At 39.1% G+C, this 23,681-nt stretch overlaps 1 protein-coding gene across 6 annotated transcripts in view; it reads right to left on the minus strand.

Annotated features, from left to right (window-relative positions):
• The window catches only part of CLSTN2 (calsyntenin 2), a 527,602-nt gene that overhangs the window by 29,461 nt on the left and 474,460 nt on the right, over positions 1-23,681 (minus strand). For all 6 annotated transcript variants that reach the window (XM_075417512.1, XM_075417511.1, XM_075417510.1 and 3 more), the window contains one exon: positions 1,419-1,581. In XM_075417512.1, coding sequence (XP_075273627.1) covers positions 1,419-1,581 — 163 coding nt within the window. The remainder of the gene's footprint in view (positions 1-1,418; positions 1,582-23,681) is intronic.

A 23,681-nucleotide genomic window follows, 5' to 3' on the forward strand; every position in this document is an offset into this window, starting at 1 on the left:
AATGAAAAAACAGATTAAACTAAAAGAGAATTCATGTACATCAAATTGGTATGTGTCATCCCAGTAAACCACTGGCTGAACCGAAGTTCTGGTTTATGAAGAGTTTGATAGGTATTTCACTGTGTATTTTTACCTAAAACAGGAGTAAAATTCCCTTAGAATATTAACACCTTAGAGTAAAATTAAATGTATTCTGTTACATACTTAACATCAATGAAAAATTCCAATACACCTAAAGATCATCCTGTAGAGATGGAAGACTACACCTGCAAATACCAGCTAGACAAGAATCTGTCTGTACTTTTACAAACATATGGAACGTGTGTCACGCTGATTAGCTAGCTATCATAATACCCCTCTCAGTGATCAATATTCAAAGCTTATCAAATCTTGGTTTTAGGATTAGCGTGGCTTTAGCCTGCATGTTGTTTTCAAAGTAAAGATTGGATCTTTACCCCAAGGTGTTGATCATGTAACAGCTGGATTTGCTTCTAACACAATTTAGTGAACAGCTCTGCCATGCATAAGATGTCCAAATTTTGCAGATAACATATTGTAAATGAGCAGAGATCAAACTGGCAAACAAGGCAATAATGAAGACAGTGAGCCAACATTAAAGAGCGGGGAAGAAACACAATCTGCGTTAAAGCATTTTTCCTCATTATACAGTTTTCTTCACTTCATACTTTGTCTTAAGTGAAAACAAGGCACAGTGTATAAATAGAAAATCAACATGGAAGGGTAATGAAGACAACTTTACAAGAGCAGATGAGCATAAAAAGAGGACTGCTTCAGGTGTAAGGCAGAGAACAGAAAAAGAAACAGTGGCATAAGGACCAGAAAAAAGAATGAGAAGAGTGGTATTACAAAGACAGGAAAAACTAGTAATTAAGCCAAGGCCCACACAAGTATGGCTCTGGGGTTGTGACTTTCGGTTTTATTTTGCTCTCACTTTTACATCTGGTCTATAACAGGGTGAACTGCCTATATTAGTGGAATTACTGGTGATGTATCTCCAATGTGAAGAGTGCAGGATTGGGTCATGAGTTGTGAAAGAAACTGAGGCAGAAACTGAAAGGAGATAGCTGGAGTTCTTTAGAGTAATATTTAGATAGTTTGCTTAAAGCTGGAGAACAAGGAAAACAGTTAGAAGAAGTGAAAACATAAGATAAAGAAGACAATCTTTCACATTGAATACACAAACTGTATTCAGCACCTCCTTAGATGATGGAAATGCAAACCCTGTTTACATTCCCTCTTTTTTTCCTTGGACTTGATTCACTATTAACTCTGGATTTACATCTGATTTTATACCATCAACCTTCTAGTTATTTATTTACTATGCAATCAGCAGATAAGTAAGATTCTTTGTGGTCTGAATTCACAATTCTAGTGTTTACTACTTGCTGTCATATTACCTTGCCAACAAGCGCCAACTGTCAGCTGCATGGCTATGTGTGAAGGATGGATAGGCCAATCATTGGTCACAAGGTAAGGTTCATACGTTGTTCCATCCATGTATAAGGTAACAACAGGAAACTCAACATTGACAACGTAGTAATGCCATTCTTTATCACAAATCTGAAAGACAGAATGCAAGAGAAAAATATTAATTAGCACTCATTGTCAGGTGACTAATTTTTATATCCTGTAAGTTTTAAATTGTATTGTTTCCAATTTCCACTTATAGAAACAAATAACATTATTGCAATTTACACATCACTAAGATTAAGGGACGTGTAAAACAATGTTCATAGATACTCATGGTATACATACAGAATACATTTGATAAATAGAGCCATCTTAAAACAGTCTTTGAAAACAAGGCATTGATAGAAAAATCAGGTAATTTGGTATTTGCTCTGCATTTTCACATTTGTTAATACATTACAGTAGTCTCTTAATGTCTATATCAACTTTTGAGAATACAAAACTGTATGTAAGAGATGCATACTTTGGATGTGTTGTCATAGTCACTGGGGAATCCTTATAAGCTTCAAATTAAGAAAATACATAGCACTTAGTCACTAGATTGATGAGTTGTCATCAATTCTTTGATTCAATTATCATTATTAACTTACCGCATTAGTACTTAGAATGTCCTGTGCAATGCCTCAGGACCTCCACAGTGCTAGGACCTCTCTTGTATACACACAGATGGACAAGTAGTCCATGTGTCTACCCGATTTGGGCAGGAAAGCCAAATCTTCTCTATGCTCCATCTTTTGGCCTTGAGCTTTTTCCCAGATAGCTGGCAAAATGAGGCTCTATATGGTTTCACTGATACACATCAGCTTTGAAAAGCAATGGCTACAGGTACAACACACTTTCAAGATGACAGTGTGAGTGTCGAATCTCATTTGACCTTCTGATCTGGACAGCCAGGGATTACTGCAAGATGGCCAAGCTCTGTTTCAGTTCAGAAATGTACAGCTAGATGAGTTAGAGCCTCTGAAGACAGAAGTCTAGTCTGTAAGTATTAATGCCTGCCCCATTCGTTCTTCCTTTGTTGTATCTTTCAGATTGAAAAGTTCAAAGGAATAAATCACACCAAATTGGTAGGATGGGTAGGCTGGTTTTAAAAATAAGGCAATACTTATAATCATGCTACTTTCAATTCTGTAGAGATACTTGTTTTGATGTATTGTGAAACAGAAGTGCTTGGATGCAGATATCCTTGCTGTTTCACAGAGACAAGCAGAAAAGTGATGTTTAAACACAACACTTTGTCCTTGGCCAGGTTAAGTGCTATCTGCTGTGGTATCTGCCCTTTGAAAGCAAAAGCTAATGTTTTGTTCTATAAGACATTTCAACAAGAACTTAATCACTTCTACTTCAAACAGATACATTTGTTACTGCGGACATCATAGCTCCGCAGCAAGAGATAAATGCAGCAGGGGGCTGCCAGAGCCTTCCTTTTGCAAGCAGTAGACAGCACAAATGTTTTCTGAAGGTTAAATGAACTGAAGCCAAAATTGAAAGTAAATAAATTGGAAGACTGAAAACTTTCTTGAACAAACAGCAGTCACGAATAGTATTATGCAGCCCTCCCTTTCAAGGAAAAAACAGCTTGGCAAGTTTCCTGACGTGGCCATTAGAATGTCATGCATCACAGCTGCACGCGTCAGACATTTTGTATAAAACAAAATGAATGATGTGTCTGAATGTGAGAGACCTTGCATGACAACGACTACAGGTGTTAATTCTTGACCCTTTCCAGAGAACTGTCCTAGAGTATTTCTGTTTTGCAATCTTAAACTGCGTCACTTGGGATGCCCCAAGCGCTATTAAATGAGTGAGCAATCCTCCTTATATTCAACCAAAGCAAGAGCATTTTAATACAGCAAACCCAAACATTCTGGGACATCACACACACAAAGAGCATGATAATGTGTACCTAGTCTGATTAGTCCATTGACTGACCAATAGGGCAGTTACATTTTTTCAAAGAAAATGCTTTCTGGAAACACAAGATTACAAAAATTCCACAATTCAAGACTCCAGCAAATGGGCTCCAGTGCTTCCAAGAAAAAAAATGCAGATGTCCAACTGCAGATGTCCACACTAGACAAAGCACTTACTAACCTTTACTTCTGACACATTCTGGAATATAAGATAATGCAAGTGTAGGCAGCTTGGTGAAGTCCTCAACCCATCACTTGCATGCTTTTCCTTAAATTTCAACACATGAACACTTCAAGTTTTATTTTAAAGGGAATTTAGGCACTTAAAAATCTCAGCGTGGTGTTTCCTGAGATTTCAAAAGCACCCAAGTTGGTCAGGTGCTTAATTGGCACACAAGTTCAATACAGCTTAGGTACACAGACACATGTATATTCCACCAAAAGATCTTTTAAGTATCTGTACTGGGTGCCAGTGTAAAAACACATACTGGAAGAAATAAAATTCTTTAAAAACTCTAGAATACATCCGAGTTACTCAGCAGCAGGTAGTATTTCATGCCTGGCCATTTCACAGGCAACAAAATAATGAAATAAATAGTTGTGGACTGTGATTTGTTATGCTGTCATTTCAGACACCTTCTTCGCACAGGAAGCCAATTTTTCCTCTGCATGCATTGCACAGTAGCAATGGAATGAAATATGACTGCAGTGAAGCCATGAAAATAAAATCATAAAATAGACTAGTTTGGCAAATAAAGAAATTTTAATAATCTCAAGAACTTTATTTTTAAAAATCTAATTTATAAAGCTATCCTAGTGAGATAAAATTACAGATGAGTAAGCTTGGCTTTCAAAGACTGCTGGATGGCTAGGCTGGTCTAATCACTCTATCACATCAGTCTACCTCTAAAATCTATTAACCAAATCACACTGAATTAAACAGCTTGAAGTCTTGATGATTACAAGCTATTGCACTGGAATATGCTTTCATGCAATATATGAAAACAGACTCCATATAAACCCTATGTAGTAAGTTTCCCAAGACAGTAAAGCTCTTAGCATCTTCTGATGAAGAACATTGGAGATTTTTCTGGTTTATATTGGAATGCTTAGGAATGGACTGAAACCAAAGTATTTTGGTCTGAGAAGCACATGGTGCTTAGAAACAGACTTTGTTGGTCTGCAAAATATCTTTTTTACAGCTTTGTATGTAAGGGCTAGGCATGTGCACATGAGAACACGTACTTCACAGTTAACAGCTTTTTTAGTCTCACTTAGATCAGCTGGGGCATACTCATGCAAAATAGATCATTCACCTGTTTGCTTAGATACACAGAGAGAACTTGGACTTCGAGAGGTGTCCCAGTGCCTCAGTTCGATATGGAAGAGCCATGCATGTTTGCTACCCTCGGACTAGCTGTCTGAAAGTCCGCTATGTAATATCCAGCAGACCACTGTGTCTGACCTCGTGAACAGCTCTGCACATCCTGTCGGTGCTACTCAGTTGCGTACTTTGAGTCTATCCCTTCAGAGATGAGAAAGCAGATACTACCTCCATCATTCTGGTTTGTGGGACTTTGCTGAGGAATTGTTCTCAGAAGACACTCAAATATCCACAAAAAAAAAGCATCAGGAAGAAAGAAGAAAAGGCAGGCAAAGAAAGCTCTCTACTTACTGTAAATCATTGCTTAGTGCAGATACGAGACACAAACTCCTACTTTCTGCCTAAGTGGTCTGAACCGTTACTTTGTACAGGTTGGTTGATGCAAACACCTTAATCCAGCTCTGAAAAACGGAGCGGGCCACTCTTGAAGCCTTTTGTAGTGTCTTCACATGCTCTGAACCTCTCGACATCCCCCCCCACTTACTCAGCATTTGTTAGACCACATTGTGGAATTATTAGTAAAATTAAGGTTTTACATCTGAAAATTAAAGTTTATATGAAAAACGTAGCATTGTTCACCCATTGAGGAAAAGCATAAAATCAAAAGGAGCTCTGAGGATGGGACACAGTTGCAGCAGGCATGCGAGGAACCCACTAACACAGCAACTCCCTGCAACACACCATAGAGGACAGAGCGGAGTGGTGACTCCGTGGCCATGCTCCGTGATGATAAAGCAGGAAGAAATGGTCCTCTAGAACTGATAAGCAGCTCATCTGGCCCCCTGAAGCCAACATGTTTTTGAAACCTTGCCAAAGTACTATCCTTTTGTGAACTTTGCTCATTTTAATATCATTTTAATACAAAAACACACCTCCATCCCGAAGGTACCCGCCTCCGAGGTGCGACCACTCCTCTTCAAGTCTGCGCCCTCGATTTTTTGTAAACTATCACAGAATCACAGACTGTTCGGGGTTTGAAAGACCGCTGTGGATCATCTAGTCCAACCCTCCTGCCGAAGCAGGGTCATCCAGAGCAGGCTGTACAGGACCTTGTCCAGGCGGGTCTTGAATATCTCCAGAGAAGGAGACTCCACAGCCTCCCTGGGCAGCCTGTGCCAGGGCTCCATCACCCTCAGAGGGAAGAAGTTCTTCCTCACGTTCAGCTGGAGCTTCCTCTGCTTCAGTTTGTGCCCGTTGCCCCTTGTCCTGTCGCTGGGCACCACTGAAAAGAGTCCGGCCCCATCCTCCTGACACCCACCCTTCAGATATTTATAAGCATTTATTAGGTCCCCTCTCAGCCTTCTCTTCTCCAGGCTGAACAAGCCCAGCTCCCTGAGCCTTTCCTCATAGGAGAGATGCTCCAGTCCCCTCACCATCCTTGTAGCCCTCCACTGGACTCTCTCCAGTAGCTCCTCATCTTTCTTGAACTGGGGAGCCCAGAACTGGACACAGCACTCCAGATGGGGCCTCACTAGGGCAGTGTAGAGGGGATGGAGAACCTCCCTCGACCTCCTGGCCACACTCCTCCTAATACATCCCAGGATCTCACTGGCTTTCTTGGCAGCCAGGGCACACTGCTGGCTCATGGTTAACCTGTCGTCCACCAGGACGCCCAGGTCCCTCTCCACAGAGCTGCTCTCCAGAAGGTCCACCCCAAGCCTGTACTGATGCATGGGGTTGTTCCTCCCCAGGTGCAGGACCCTGCAATTACCTTTGTTGAACCTCATCAGGTTTCTCTCTGCCCAACTCTCCAGCCTGTCCAGGTCACGCTGAATGACAGCACAGCCTGCCGGTGTATCTACCACTCCTCCCAGTTTTGTGTCGTCAGCAAACTTGCTGAGGGTACATTCAGCAAGTTAAACTATACCTTTAAACATGAAGCGAGAGAATTTTACACCAATCGTGATAAAAGGTATGTATGACTACAGTCACTCAAACTCCACCTTAAATGTAGAAAGAATATAAAAATAAGCCAGAGAAATAGGGGATTTTGAGAGAAGAAGATAACACCGTGAGCAAATCAAGGGAACTCCATCTCAGACTGCCTCCGACAACCGGGACTGGCCGACGGGCTGAGCCTTGCTTCTCCTCCCCCTTGGGACGCCTTGGGTGAGACTTAAACTAAGTGCTTTTCTCGGGAATAGTTACTCCCTAATGTTTATAGCCAGGTTGTATTATTTATAACCTTTTCACGGGTTTTATATTTGCACGTGCTTTCTTGCAGACAGTCACTATCACCGGCAATTCAAAAAACCTATATACCTGTTGCACAAATAAAACTGCACTGTTAAGTAGCCAGTTGTCACAGTTTCTCACTGAACGTGACCAAATGTGGCCGTGCCAGTTCATGAGCACGACTGGACTGAAGGTGCAGACTGCTATTAGTGTATCCAGAATCGCGGGAGTTTAATATACATATTAAACGCGACTGGACTGGTAGTGGCAAATTGGATATCACTCAGAATTTAAACCTAGCTGCACCTAGCCTCTCACTCAGAGAGTTAGAACGCAAGGGGGTTTATTTTGTGCCAAATTAACGCGACACACATCTGAAATGCTGTGCCCAGTTTTGGACCCCTGAATACAAGAAATACTTTGATTAAACTGGACTGAATTCAGTGGAGGGCCAACAAAGTGGCCAGCCAGCTCCTGCTACGCGAGGAGAGGCTGAGGGAAGTGGGCTTGTTTAGCCTGGAGCAGGGCAGTATTAGGGGGACGGTAACAGCAGCCTTCCAGTGCCTGTGGAGAAGTTACCAGGCAGATGGAGACAGGCTTTTCAAAGTGGTGCATGGTGTGACAAAGAGACAATGGACATAAAGTGAAATACGCCAGGTTCAGACTGGATATAAATAAATCTTCATTTCACCACCTGGACAGTCAAACAGTAGAGCAGGCTGCCGAGACACACAATGATGCCTCCATCCTTGGAGATTTTTCTAAACCTGTCTGGATAAAGCCCTGAGCAACCTGGTCCAAGCTCATAGCTGCCCCTGCTTCAAGGAGGAGGCTGGCCAGAGACCTCCTGAGGGTCTCTTCCCAGCTAAATTGTAAGTCTGATTCCATAAACTCCATTGTACTGAAGGTGACAAAAGGGAAACCATGTCACTTGAATGACGTGGCATTTTTTTAAAAATGGGAGATGTTCAAATCCTCTCAGCCACAGGATTTATAGTTCAGGCTTGCTGTCTTAAAGGTGACTGCTGTAACCACCAGGATATGAGGCACAACAGCAATACTACCACCATCTTCCCCTGGACATATTTGAAAAAGACCAGCCCCTCCAAAGTTCTTGAAAGGTACATAAGATGTCTCCATGCTCTGATGTGTGATGACTTTCTCATGCAGACAGCTCCTACCAAGACGTATTTGGGGGAGGTTATATGGACATTTTTCCTACATGCACATTCCACCATGTTTTGAAAAGCTGAATGTCATTGATGCTGGCAATATGGATGTTTATGAATCAGATCCTCTTTAAAGGATGACAAATATGTAAGGCTTTAGTTTGCACTCCTTTCACATCAAGATCAGCTAGAACATGTTTTATATTTATACCAGCTTTGACAACACGTATAGAGAATCTAGAGAATAAAATCTGTGCATTCATTTCAGAACCACAGCTACTGCCCACTCCAAGGGACTGCAGAAAGTGCACGTATTCTGGTATGGAGGTGTTTGTAACTACCTAACAGGAATGCAAGTCCTCTTCCAAATCAGCTTCATGCTTTTGGAAAAGTTATACCTTGGTGGAGGCAGAACACATGCTGGCTAAGCAAGGCCTCTTAGAAAACTTGCTACCCTCTACCCCACAGATATTGCCGCTTCCTTTGTTTCACTCTTGGTGTCCGTGTGCCAGCTTCACAATACTTCTGTTAACTGCTGACTCCTGGTGTGAACTGGGAGGCTCACAGGAATAAGAACAGAACTGCTTTGCAAAACAGATTTTTAAAATTCCCTTTTAGAAATAAACCGCTCCAAATCCTAAATTCTCTATGGAAAAACATCCCAAATTACTGGTTTACATCAGTTACAATATTTCATTGTAACCATACTTCACACATAAAAAAAATTAAAAAAACCCAAACAACAAGGTGAAGGGGCAAACTAATAACTTCATTTGAAAATGCTAAAACACTTTCAACTAACTGGAGCACCCTTTTCCATCTTTTCTTTCACTGTGATTTGGCTACTATCAGCAGAGCAGTAAACACTTCGAGTTAAGCTAAGTTTTATTTTCTGAAATAATTTCCCATTTCCAGTATCTGCAAGCAGCAATAGAGGAATTTATCCTCTCGGTAACTCCCTCAGTTCTTATATCCCTCTGATACACAGCCCTCCAATCTGTCTTTCAGATACTTTTTTTCCAGTACCTCTATTACTCTTTCCCCTTGCTACTAATTTTAGCATTTTACCTTTTTACCTACAGCATTTAATCTGTTACAGCACCTTAAACACTAACTGGTATCAAACCAATAAAGTCAATGCCATTGGCCATTGGAGTTGTTGGGTTTTTTTTTATTCTGGTCCTTTTTCCTCCTTTCTGTTTTTGTTAAAATATGTTGCTAAAAAACTGGTCAGCTGACTGGATCACTTTCTTTCACTAACTCTCATGCCAATTAGACTTAATTGCAATCTTACTAACTGATTCAAATTTAAATAGTTGCACATGGGAAGTAACTATCTAGTATCTTCTCCTAAACTAGGTCAGAATGTGGGCTGTGTTGGGGTGGTGCTCATGCGCAAAGGTCAAACGCCAAAGGAAATGGCAGTAGGGCTAGTGCATCTCCTCAGTGGGACACTCTCTGCGTACTCGGCCTGAAGAAGAGACTGACTACCGACAGTGAGTCATCTGCTAAAAACTTGACAATACGGTGGTTAGCTGAGTGCAGCAGTCATTGCAAACAGCTGGGCTGGTGAGGCCAATCTATCCAATACTTCCATTTCCGTCACAGACTAGAGGTGTTTTAAATTTGCAAACACAGCTTGCCTTTCTGAAAGTGAATAAAAAATACACACAAGAAATGGCAAAGGTGTTCAAATCTCCTCCTCTCTTCCTTTTTATGGCAAACTTCTAAGTGTGATTTCCATTAAACATTAACATTGCATGAATTAATTCACTTCTAGAATTGAATTCTTATCACCAGAGGTGACTTAAACTGAGAAAAGAATCTGAACTGCTGTTTGTTCAATGTAATTTTACAGAATATAAATGATCCTGCATGAAAGGATGCACATCTGCTGGAATATAACTCCAGAATGTACTGGCCTTCACAGAACTGTAACTGTTTATAAGACTGTGGAGCACTTCGGCAGCAGTCTTTTCTTCATCACAGCTGAATTCTGTGTCCTCCCAATATGTCTATTTTCTGCCATTTGGTAGTATTTCAATAAGTAAAACATTTAGGCCCCTCTGTGATCAAGACTATAATGGAGAAGGCTATTATATTCATTTATAGCAAGACGAGATCATTAATGAAGGAAGAACCGCATTCACATAGGGATTACCATACCCAAGCTGCTAGAATACTAACGCTTACTTCTGCTTGCAAGGAGGTCAGGAGGACACTTGGGATACAGCAATTAATATGCCCTGCCTCTGAAGCGGCAGCAGATACAGTATGTAAGTCGTAATTAAGGCAGGCTGGAAGAAAAATACCCTGCATATAGGAAAAGAAGGAATTAGTATTCTCCCACCAGTTAAGTTAATGGGTGATGCATTGGAAAGCATCATCACAATCTACAAGTTCAGTGTTTTTTCTCCATAAGAATACTGTTGCACACTTAACCTCCACATAAAACTTGTAATTTTAACCTTAGCCTGCATAGCCCTGCTCGAATTTGATGACAGTCTCTTTGAGCAAACTCCTGCATTCTGACAGCTGATGGCAGGCAGTGAAGGAAAAAAAAAAACCCCAAGCAGACTTCTTTGCTCTGGACCAGTGTTTTTATGCCTATGAGACTACAGCGTCCCCATTCTTCCAACTGTTAGCTGTAGTGGTTGTTACACGGAGTGACTTGTACTCCTTTGTGAGGAAGCTTTTCCATAGCTACTACCTGTATCAGAACTTGGATTTCTCTAGTACATATGCTGATGTTATGTCATTTTTGTATACAGGGAGACAAATTTGAAAATTAAATAAACATTATTCTATATTTGTGTTTTAAATTTATTTTAAAACTAGCTTTCGAAGACCTGAAAGCAGCGTATCATGATCCGTGCATTTTATTGCCATGTAATTCTGCAGTTATAAAGGAATGTGTATGATCAATCCTAGAATACAGGAGACTGAACATCGTGCAAATTAATCCCTTCTTTCTGGAACCTCAACGAAGTATCCGAAGAACATTAACCAGAGAAGCAAGCAAAAGAGAGACTTTCCTGCTCATTATGCGACTCTTCAGCAAGTCACTGAGTTACCGCTTCGTCACAGGACTTTCGGTGAGGAAACCAGAAACACAGCTTGTATTCCCTACCTCTGGCTGCACGCACAAAAGGAAGAGAAGCCTCTTGGGATTATATTAAGGTGGGTGAGAGCCACAGGAGGCTCTACTGACAGCAGAGCAAGTGCCAGCTGCTAAATGAGCTACCAGTTACATGCCTGTAGACAGACAGTATGAAACCCTGACAACTGTGGCCCTAAAACTCTCCTCAGACGTCACTATATTGACCCCACCTTTAGGAAGCTAAGCAAAGCAGAAGACATTTTCCACGACGTTATATTTCGACACAGAGGAACTGGAGGCAAAGGACTGGGAGGCACTTCTTTGCCCTTATAATCTCACTAACTGAAAAAGATAATGCAATTTAATGCTGATTGTTTTAAAATTGTATTTTGTGTATCTTATGAAACAAGTATTTCAATATAAACTATTCAGTACAACACACTGAGTACAAAACTCATGGATTTTCTCATGTACCTTGCTCAAGAAAATGCTGTATGCAAACAAATACATATCTAATCACAGCCCTTCAAAACTGATATTTTCAACTGTTTACTCACTGTCTAGTCCATGTTTTTTCTTCTGCTTAATGTTTATACAATTTAGACATTCACTTTCACTTATAAGTACAAATTTTCACAGACTGTTCAGGGAACAGCCTTAAGATTTGTTTGGTATTCTTAAGAAAATACAGGTAGAATATGTTATCAGAATATCCTGAGTCCTGATATTTATTACGCAGTATGGTTTCTTTAACATGTCAAACAGTAGTGTGGAAGTCCATTAAATGTCAGAAAATTTGGTGAGAGAAGTACCATCTTTTAAAAATCTGTTTTCTCTTGAGAAGCACCCCAAGAATACCAACTGGTCCAAAACTAATTCCTGAAAACACATTTATATAGCGTGCTTGCCAAGTATACTACTGCATAGCTACTGATGTTCCCACGGGAAACGCCTTGTTGCATTTTATCAGAACTGCCTATTTACCTTGTAGTGCCAAATAAAAGCAATCCTTTCTCTCCCTCCTCAGCCCTTTCCCCTCCGTGTCCATTCAAACGAATCTAGAAGGGAGAGCAAGCACCCGAAAGAGGTGAGTCTGTATTTAGTACCAGACTTACTGATGCAAGACTTGTGTTCATCTTTGACTTTCCCGAGATAAAAAAATGAATCTTGCAGAGCTCTGTAGTGTATTTTATTTTGAGGTCTACTGGCTCAGCAAATGTCTCTCATCTCAAAGAACAGGGTGAACAAAGACACTGCAGTCACCCTGTGGCAACCGGGGCAAATGTTTTATTACTGTGAGTTGGTTTTAATCTGATTCGTGTATGATCCTCCATTTAAAAGAGCTACGTATATAGATCTGACTCGAGTTTTCCAAGATTTATTAACTGTTTTTGTCTAAACTACCTGCCCCATATGCTAGAGAGAGGATGTTAATTGTACCACTGACCTCTTTGCTAGATGGATTCTCCTAGTCTCCCTTGTGCTGCTGGCATTCTGCCAGGCAGAGTAGAACACTGTCTGTCATCGCAGTATTCCCTGCCCTCTTTTCTAATCACAGTATCCACTCTATTTAACCCTTTAATGAAGCAAACTTTATTCCAAACACACATGACATTTGAGTCATCTGAACCAATCTTCGGAGTATAAAAACTGAAAGGAATTAAAAAATCTAATGGTAAACCTCTATTCATTAACTGTAGAAAGAGAAGGGGGGGGGGGGGGGGAAGGGAACAATCAAAGACATCTCTTAGCTTGTCATTTTACAGTCCCCTGATAAGATCTTGCATGACACTACTGCTGGCCCTTTTCCATCAGAAACCATTTTATTTTGAAATGTATCTGGGTGTCAATCTGGATTGTTTCTTCTCCTGTCTTATTTTTTCAGAAGAGACTAGACTACCCCTGTACCGTACCTAAAGACTTTTACATTACTGTAAGACTGAGAGATGAGTGAAGGGGCAAGGATGTGTTAAAAACAATTCAGTGGTTCCATACTTCCTAGCTTTTAGCTGTACATATATATGAATGTATAATATATGTAACTATGCATATGCATACATACACACACAGACTTCGTTTTTTCTTATTACAGCCTAGAAAATAAAATTTGAAAACAGGTTTGCAGAACAGCTATGGTTTTCCAGTGTATTCAAATAAAAAGGAAACACTGTTTTCAAAACGAGTAAGCCCCAAACAGCTCATGTCAGTGTGAATATTTTCATAGACCAATCTGAAGTATTCTACCAGTTGCGAGGGTACTTCAGAGTACTTTCACAGCTTGTATCAGAACAAATTGATTTAAAAATTGCTAAAAAAAGGAGAAATTATCAAAGCATCCAAAGATACACACAGCGTTCTCAGAAACTAAATATTTCATGGCTGAGTTGGAAATTGAAACTACCGAAGTGAAACACAGCAAACAGAAAACTGATGAACTGTTAACTGTACTATTAAACAAAACTATTATTGATACTCCTTCAGCTACCAAATAACAAAGTCTTGGTGGGTAATATAAGGTAAAATAATTTGTATACACTGTTACAATGATCCCACAAGGAAATAGTCATGGGATTAGCAAGTGACACGTTGATGATTATTCATCAGTAAGGAAATTCTTCCTGGTCGTTGAACTCTCTCTGCCTGCCTCTCTCTCCCTCAAGCAAATAAGCCTAGTGAACACCACTACGTGAACGTGGTGTTCTGGTCGGGCCACCCCTCCCTCCAGGCTTTTGAGGCTGAGGGGTGGTCTTTAAATGAGAGTATATAGTGGGTGCAGTTGAAGGGGCACCCTGTTTCGGAAGCAATACTCCCTTCTCATAAGGCTGTCAGAAACTGGTACCCAATGAACGAGAAGTTAGAAAGCCAGGAGGTGAGTCAGCAGTCAGCAACTTTCTCTACTGTTGTCTAAATAATAGTATTTAAAAAAAGGTTTCCGTTTTCGCTGCTCTTTGTTGTTGTAATACTCATTACCTTTAACAGAAAGTTTTACTGAACAGTAACTCATACTGTTAGTGTTATTTTACTTTTTTCCTATTAATTAACACCACTTACTCATGAACTAACAAAAGGCAGAAAAGCACCCTGATGAAAGGTCAAACAGCACTTAGTAGTCCAACTGTTTGTCAGAATTAGTGATCTCAAAGGAGTATTAGATAACTGCTTTGTTTTCCGCTCTCTTAAGGAAAAAGAGTGCACTAGGTATCAGAAAATGTTTGTTGTACAAAAAACCCCACAGTCATCAGACTTTCTTCTTAGCATTTTATAAAATATTCCTCCAGCAGTGGCTAAAAAATTCAAAATCTTCATTAGGACAGATACAACTCTTCCATAGATTGATTCATTTCCATGTGTACTCTACACAGAAGTTCCCAAAAGAAAATCAAACATAACATGGTAGAAAATGAAAGCAAAAGAACCCACAGTAAATAGTCTGGATTCACTATGCACAACAAGCTGTGAGTTCTGATGCTGTCTTTTCCTGAAAACTAGTTTTCGAAACGTTATACAGCATACATGTCAGGCTTGTATAGCAGCACCCAGCTGAAGTTTTTTTATGCCTGATGTCCCTGACAGCATGGAACTTCCGTAAATCTCGGAAAAACTACTCAAAATTTGTCAATAGATCACGAACTCACTGAGTATGTTACAGTCCTGTGTCTTTACTAAGCATTCTTCTTTTAAGAATACACAGACGAATTCTTTTGAATTGCACATTCATTCATCAACAGAGCACCAGGAAACTAAAAGGTGAGTGAACTGTATCTATAGCAGTGTTTATCAGAAGTAGATAAACTCTACATTGCCCACATCTAAATTGGACAATTTCTGCTTAGCTTTTCGCTTTTAACTAACCATAACCAATCATGACCAATACGCACCTTCTGATCTCTCTGAGTGATGGTATTTTTGACCCATATGCTTTATAGCTCCTTCTCTCTTGTCTTTATGGATTATAAAAATAAATACACAGGCCACAAACCACCTGGGGCTAGAGGAAGGGGCAATGATTTCATTTACCTAATTTAGGTGTTAAAACTGCATGTTCATTTTAAGTGTGTCCAAAGTATATTACTTTGAAGACTTCCAAAGAGACCTCCAGTCTCCTCAGGTTTCATCAACAGAAAACCTTCAAAATCTCATTTAGTGACAACATTAGGCAGTTGAAATGGAGGTCCAAATTTAGTATCTTGAGCTAGGCTGAGGTGACCCTAACCTGATCTCACCTCCTGAAAACAAGCACATAGTGTGATCGAAAAAAAAATGCGTTTACCATCTGTTTACATGTGTTACACAATAACAAAAGTTCAAACTTCGGAGTTAATAGAGCTGTATACAGCATTAAACCATTACAAAATTCTGCAATTACATTCCAGCAAAATGGAAAAAATAAAGCCCTGCATTATCCAAGTATACCATGTGCAGTAGTCCTAAACAATAACAATAAACTTTGTCAGCTCACTTACTGCTTATCACAGCTTTTCAGACTAGAGATATCTTAGTCAAATGCCAAAAGCCTAAGTGTGGCACTCCTGTATCTGTAGCATTACTACTGGGAAAAGTCACATAATGCTTTCAGGTTGGAGAAGGCTATTCATCATTAGATAGGAACTCTATATGTACTGCACAAACCTAAATATATGCTAATAGTATAATACCACATAACGTTGCCTCTGCAACACCTGCTCAAGAATACACCAAATAAGCAGATAAGGAGTTCTGGCAAATATCTTACAGAAACAAATGTTTTGTACGTTTCAGGAGAACATACACTAATGGATGCCACTAAACTAAAGAGAACCAGGAACCATTTGAAATGCTACATACTACAAAGGTTATTACTAAGGCGTATAAATCTGTATTTAAAAAAAACCCAAATAATTTATAAAACAAATACTTAGCACATTTTAAATCTCATTCATATTATTTGCTTTTAGCTAATTTCTGGTGTTAGCACAGTAATAAAAAATGAAAAAACATATACAGAAACCACCAAACATTGCTACTCTGTATGTCCATGCTTTACTATTACCATCTTCTTCACATCAGTGAGCAACGCAAGCTACAGTCTAATATTAATTTTAACAAGTGCTTAAATAATGCTAGAATAAGGATGAGGAATGCTAACCTCATGTTGTTTTCAGATAAGCCATCAGCTTCACTTTTACCCCCTTTTTAATTTTTTGGAAAAGTTTTAAGTACATGTGAAAAGCCACTACTGGCACGAGAAGAATCTACTCTTTGTGCAATGGTATCTGGCCAGTGGAAGCTCCTCCTATTAGCAAAGACAGAAGGTGACCTAGAAAAGCGATCTGTGTTTTTTTAAAAACACAGATTAGCCTTTGATCAGTTCCTGTACATGTCATACTTATGGATGAAAATAATTATAATATCCCAGTTCTATTAACGTGGGAATTTCAATTATGCTCCTTGTCAATTTTATTCAAAAGATCATCCTACCCATTCATACCTTTTCTGCAAAGTAAAAGCAGCATTCTATTGGACACGCTTACTGCTTCCCACCACATTTCACATTTTAAAGGGGCCAGTTATGCTGATGGTCTTTGTAAGGCGCTCCGAGATCTAGCAGTTAATATGCTGGTTACTGCTATTTATTTGCAGCCCATGCCAACAAGTCACAAACGAGTTACCTGCACATAAATAAAACTATTAAGCATAATGGAAAGAACTTTGCTTCAGAAATGCAGCATGGCCGCTGTCGCCATGGATCTGCCCTTTGAAATCTACTGCTACAGAAAGTAGGAAAGGAAAGGGAAGAAAGAGGCGTTATACCTCCCATCATGAAACGCTGCAGCTTGTCAGGCTCAATAAAGTATTTCCTTGGTCCTGTCATAATGGGAAACAACTGCTTTCTAAACGGAAAGAATGATCAATACTCTGAGATCAATGCACTTTCCACCTAATAATGAAACATGCTAACATTTTTTTTAAATCAAGTCGAATCAACTCTTATCTAACTGAATCCGAGGAATAAAAAGAACAATGAGATGCTGAGCCAGAATAAATATTACAAGATTTTCTGCCCCCAACTTTAAAGGGCTTATATGATTTTATTTATTTATTTATACACCAGATACTGCCCTACAGTATGACTCGTCAATACAAATTTTCTGTTAAACATCTCTTTAAATTACAGAAACTACTATAAATGTTATATATCCGTATGTCCATATATATGATCAGAGATTAAAAAATGCAAAGACTTAGGGAGATAAAGTGTTGGAGAATTATTCACAAACCGAACACATTCTTACCACTTAACAAATAAGATTAACATTAAGGGAAAAAAAATGAAAACCACCAGATCCTTTGACCTCCTACCTAACTGAAATTGCCCCAATACCTCATTTGTTTCGTGTTCTGAGACCTGAAATCTGACTCACATTATTTAATTGAAATTTTCAACTAAATTTTTGAATTTTGACTTTTAAGTCTTTTACAAAGCATGAAACTGTTTTTATTTCCAAAGGGTACATGTTACGATCATGAATACATGAATGAGAAGTGACTAAAAAGATTAGGGATAACATTTTCACGTACATTGAGGCCCAAATTGTGGTAGTCTTACATTCTTGCATTATTAATGTCCTTTCTAAAATTGATGTATAACCAAAACTGAAGTGTGGACTTTTGAGCAAACCATCTTCAAAGACAGTCGAAATGAGCTTTTGGTCTGTTAAGTTTATTCTCACCTCAAGACAGCATATGTAGAATTCTACTTCATTTCACTTGTGAGGCCTCATCATTCATCTGTGAATCTTACCTGGAATCTAAACCACTTTCTCTGATCTCCAGGATCTGCCTCTGCTCAGATGGTATGTGCAGGGATTCTGCCTGTGAGATATTTCTATTAAGAGATTTGCAATGAACATATTTTTTACTGTTCGAAGGGTTCAGTACTATGTATGGTCTGCAAATGGAGTTCTGGTCATAAACTAAATGGAATACATGTTTAACTAGCCTCCTGAAACATGTATTATTTGCTAGAAAACCAAGGAAATACTTTTCAGTATGCTAGTAATACTTTTTTAAAAAAAGGCTATGAGTGTTTACAAAACAAGCCCTCCTATCCTTTGCAATTACCTTTCAAATATTAATATACTACATTTCTCAAGTTTCCTTTCTAATAATCTGACTGAAATACTAATACTCAAATGTTGAAGGTTACATTTAATTCAGGCATCTTGACTGCCTGCTGCCCCAAGGACTGAGATTTCAGGCAGCTGAGGAGTCTGGCCATACTCCTGAAGGGTATTCAGTAACTGAGTAATTTTTTCTCCTCGAGCATAAGGAGGCTGCACTAAGAAAAAAGAGGTTGTCACTGTTCAAAATAAGATGATATATCCTTCCCTGGCTGATCGTATCTGAACAAATATAACGCTTGTTTTCAGTCATTTAGACATGTTATGCAGGTGCAGAGAGTGTGATTAATTCAAACTAGACTCCAGAGACAAAGCAAACAGGCTAGTTGTGGCTTGTTTTTCAGGGGAAACACTTGGGCTCAGCTCTGAAAACCGGATTCTGAAGAGAACTCCTCTCTCCTCTGCCTCCCTCTCACACCTTCCCACCTACACGCATCACTCACTCCGTTAGACCAAAGCACTAGACCCCCCTTACCTACTCATATCCCACAAGAAGTGCTATGCGCCATTTTTCATGAATGAAATAAATATCCAGTCTTGACATCTCAGTTCTCATCTATCACCTGGAAAATACCAGGATTCCTGGGCTGGGTAGTCTCCACACAGAAGAACGCGCACCAGAACACTCTCCTGGGCTGATGACCTCTCAGCTGCTGAAAATGGTACTGCTGGCTCTTTGAGGGTCTCCATCAGCTGGCAAATCCCTCTGCAAAGGGCTGCTGTCTCTGAAGGAAGTGCTGACACTGCTTGCAAGGGTTACTTTAAACATACTCGGCAAAGCAGGACAGAGCTGGCACAGGCATGAAACACCCTTTCACAACTTCCACATTTTGGGAAAGGTGATTTACTTGAAAGATACTAGCTGTGTTGAAGGTGCACAGTGCAAACCAGAGATAAAAGAATTCCTGCTCTTACATAACTCTCACATTACATTGAGAGGATATCTCCAGAGAATCACTTGGTGTTTTTCATATGGGAGTCCACTACCATAGCAATTTTGAATATTGCTGTAGAGATGGAGGTAGCTATAACTGCAGAAAGACACGTAAGAAATAGATGCCCCTTCCTCACACAGATTGTATTTACTTCAGTTGTTGTATTTACTTCAGTTCCAGCAGGTAATTAGGACATAATGCAGACAAAAGCAAATGTTATTTTGTTTTTATTGCAGACAAAAGGTGGCAATGAGTCATATTTGGCTACCTTAATAATTTCTGTAAAGTGAAGAATGGTTGTATATCCATGCCTCTGTATCTAGACTCAAAGATAAGTCAGGAAATTACACAACCCAGGTATTATGCATAGTCTCTTTACTGAAATGGTAAATGCCGGGCCTTTAATTACATAGCTGGTATTTTGCAGATAGGCTGATTATATGTTATATACCATACAGAAGTAATTAGGTATCAGCTATATTTGTGACTTTGCCAGAGAATGTTGCTATTTAGTCAGTATACAGCTTGCTTTCAGTACTAATCACAATCATGTTCTTAGTGCTTTTATGGGAGGAAACAAGTCAGCACTGAGGGCCTGCACCCCAACGTAGTTCTGGGTTGACGTTAGGGATATGAAACAAATTAGACTGTGGGAAGAAATTTTCAGTATCAGTGTTGCACAAACCCTGAAAGTTTTATGGATATTGTTACTTACCTATAAGTTCAAACATTTATTCACAGTTGAGCTGGATGAAATTCTCCTTGTGAAGCACCGTTTTGCTGATTGGAAAATGGCTGCTGGATTACAGACATCTTCCTAAGACAGAATTATTATCACTAGAAATGGGACAACTGGTTCTTCAGAAAAAAGAAGAACACTGAAAATTACACCTTTATGTTTTCCAAAATGTGGCAAAAATGGTTCAGGTGTTTTCAAAATTGTGCATCACTTTTTTGAAACAAAAAAGAGGAAAACAAAATTTGAATATTGAGTACAAAAAGTCCCACATGATTCCCTACAGTATACTGTAACAGACCCAAACCAATCCATATGGAACAAGAGCTGATATTCCCTCCTGACATCCCCAGAACCTTTGGAAGTATCAGAAGGTAATATGGGATGAAAACTCCGTCCCTCACAGCAGAATTTTGAAATTAAAATACCCCTCAGAATGAAACTATCCATCCGATACTATTTTCTGATTTCTTCAGTGCCAAAAAGAAATAAGGGCTTATTTATGCAAACTTTTGTTCCCTCTCATTTTGCTGTGATTCTGCTGATGGCAACTTCACAATTAAAGAGAAGGAATGGCAGATACTAAGTGATTCAGTTTTCTGCAGTTTGCTTCCCCCAGAATGATACCATGTGATTCTTCAGTAAAAATTAAAAGTAAAGTTTCCTCTGGAAAAAACCAACAGACTTTCATACAGCAGCATTGACCTCACTCCTCTCCACTTTGTGTACTCATTTTCTCCTCCCTGCCTATGGTCATCCTTTTTCTCCCTTGTCTCTTTACCTCATCCCCCTGCATTTTCCACTAGTTCTTTCATTTTTATGTTTTCATAGCAAGAACTAAAACTCTATCTGTATTTCTTTGTTGGGCGATTCATAGATCCTCATATTCAACATACCGTGTTGCTACACCGCTACTTTTCTCCCTTCCAACACTCTCAGACCCAGGAGCCAGCTTTCTGCTTTCTTGAAAGGTAGTACTCCTCATGGAGAAGATTAGATTGAATGTGCATCATGGTTTCTTTTGTAAAGTACTCATCAATTAATGATCAACAACACCATTTTAGAGCTTGCTGCTACATTCCAGTCAGGGACTGGAAATCAGTTGTGCCCTACTGAAAGATACTGTGCTGAACCCAAAAATTAATTTATAAAACAGATTAAGCATGCATAGGGATAAGGAAAGAAAAGGCTACGAAGTGATCACGTACCAATACACGTTCTTCACGTTACGTATTAAAAAGTAATGGTGACCATGCAGAGGTAAGCCAAATCAATAGTAGAAGTAACTCTGGCCAATAATTTTCCTGCGTACCATAAAGTGAACATACATCTTACATACCAAACACCCCAACGAATTCTGATTTAGGCTATCCATTGCTATCAAGACCGTAAACCCCGTAAACCATTATAAATGTAGGTAACTCCAAAAGCTAAGTGAAACACACAAGGTCCAATTCCAATCTTAGATACAGAACTTTTGTCATTCCCTATATACTACAGCTATTAAAATTATGAATTTTGCACACGAGACATTTTCAGTTGTATGACCTTTTCTCTTTCTTCTAAACAATGAAACCGAGATCACAATTGGGTTTATGTATGTACAGAATGACATATAGGTAGATTACACTCAGCAACTGAAGAATATTTGAAATATTAATGAGTGATAGCTATATATCATTACGGTACTATCTCAGAATTTACTTTACTTGCCCAAGGGTGGTGATGGCTCTACTCAGGTTGTTATTAATACTCACTGTAGCACCGCCAAGCCTGAGCTACTTTATACCATTGTAGGTATACAGGAAACACATGGACTCCTGTTCTTTATGAAACCTAACTTCTATGCTGTGAATAAAAATTAATGAGATGGCTGAGTTTTTTGATAAATTTGTACGTAAAACTTTATGGAAGTTTTGTTCACATGAAAATGCTTCCCTCTCCCTTTTACTCAGATAACCAGCAGACATACAGATATTAATGGGTGGCAGACAAAACCATTACTATAAAATAAGATTTTGCTTTTTTTAAAAAAAAGTATTCCTAGGTTTGCCTTTTATGGAAAAAAATCTTTTATAATTCCAAGAGTATATGCAAAATACACATTTTGACATGTAACCTTGTATCTCTTGTTTACCTGTACCTGGAGGTGTGTAGACGAGATCTGCATCTCCTTTTGAGATTTCCTTTTTCTCTAACATTTACTCTTCTTCTTGAAGTACGACAAAGCATCTTCTGAATCATAAGCTTTAAGTATTATTTTTTCATTTAACTCTTCTTATCCTCTCACATTTTACCTCTACAAGAAAAGATTCTGAAGCTCCTGAAAGAGCTTGTATATCAAGTGTTTCCTGATGATGACTAAACATATCTGAAGGGTGTGAAGACAGGATGCACTCAGTGTGAGAAATCACATTTACACTGTATCTGTCATACCAAAATCACAGCTGAAAGCACAGCAAACTTATTGTCAGAAAAAAGGCAATTCTCTGGGGCAGCCAACTATCAAAGTGAATTTATGAGAGCATCACACAGTGTGGGGCTGTCTGCTCCCCTCGAGAGCACAGCAAGCATACACCCACCCATCCCTTGGTGCACAGCAACTGTTAATTTGTAAGTAGCATTCCCACTGCCGATTAGGTTAACAGGACCTTGACCTTGAAGGCCCCTTCCAACACAAACCATTCCACGATTTTATGACAGCATCGCTGGCTGTACAAATTAATAATGCACCTTAAATCTAGAGTATGGTGTAGTGAAAAAACTACAGAAGAGAAACATTTGCATTTCTTCTGGCTGCTGAAAAAGACTTGTTTGTATTCTGATTTTCAAACTACGGGCATGAGGTTAAGATATCATTAATGCATGAAGTCATGCGGGTTTCATACTCTCTTCCTCTAGACATAACCTCATTCCCAATGCATAGAAATACATACAATACATCCACAGACTGTGTGGATAATCCAATGCACTAAAACTTTCATTTAGTTTTCTGAGCTGATAATTAAAATAACCAGCTGTACTGAAATTTGGAAATTATAAACATAAAATGAAAACTCGATGAATTTTCAATGGCCTATTCCATTTTGAAATAAAACAGTGAAAAATACCTTGTGTGCTTTCAGCACAGATACAGACACTCTGCAACTGACTACGCAGCACATATCTGTCTTATTAAACTACTGTTTCAGTTTAAAACAAATAACTACTGTAAGATGCCTAACTATAAGTACTTGATTTTTGCTGTTAGCAGAGGTATCATGACATTGGAAATTGATAAGACAGGATTTTTGAAAGCATGAAATTTAAGGGAGTTGTCCTTCATAGAAGTGGTATCAATAGCAGTCAGAGAGATACATACTTTTTTCATAGCAAAGCTTAAAAGTAGCACTTCAACAACTTGGAATTCAGGCATTTCTAGCAGAACATGATCTATTTAGTGTGCAAATTTCAGGAAATACTGAATTGTTGATCTTTTCTTTCAAATTTTCAAGCAAGTGTTACTTCAAATAAAGCCAACAGAAGTTAGGAATTAAAGCAGGAATAAGGTACTGGAGTCTACATAATTTCAAAAGATAAAGGGTTTTTTGGTGGATGATTGTAAGATACCTTAGTCCG

Source organism: Opisthocomus hoazin, chromosome 4 (assembly GCF_030867145.1).
Source record: "Opisthocomus hoazin isolate bOpiHoa1 chromosome 4, bOpiHoa1.hap1, whole genome shotgun sequence".
Classification (NCBI taxonomy): domain Eukaryota; kingdom Metazoa; phylum Chordata; class Aves; order Opisthocomiformes; family Opisthocomidae; genus Opisthocomus; species Opisthocomus hoazin.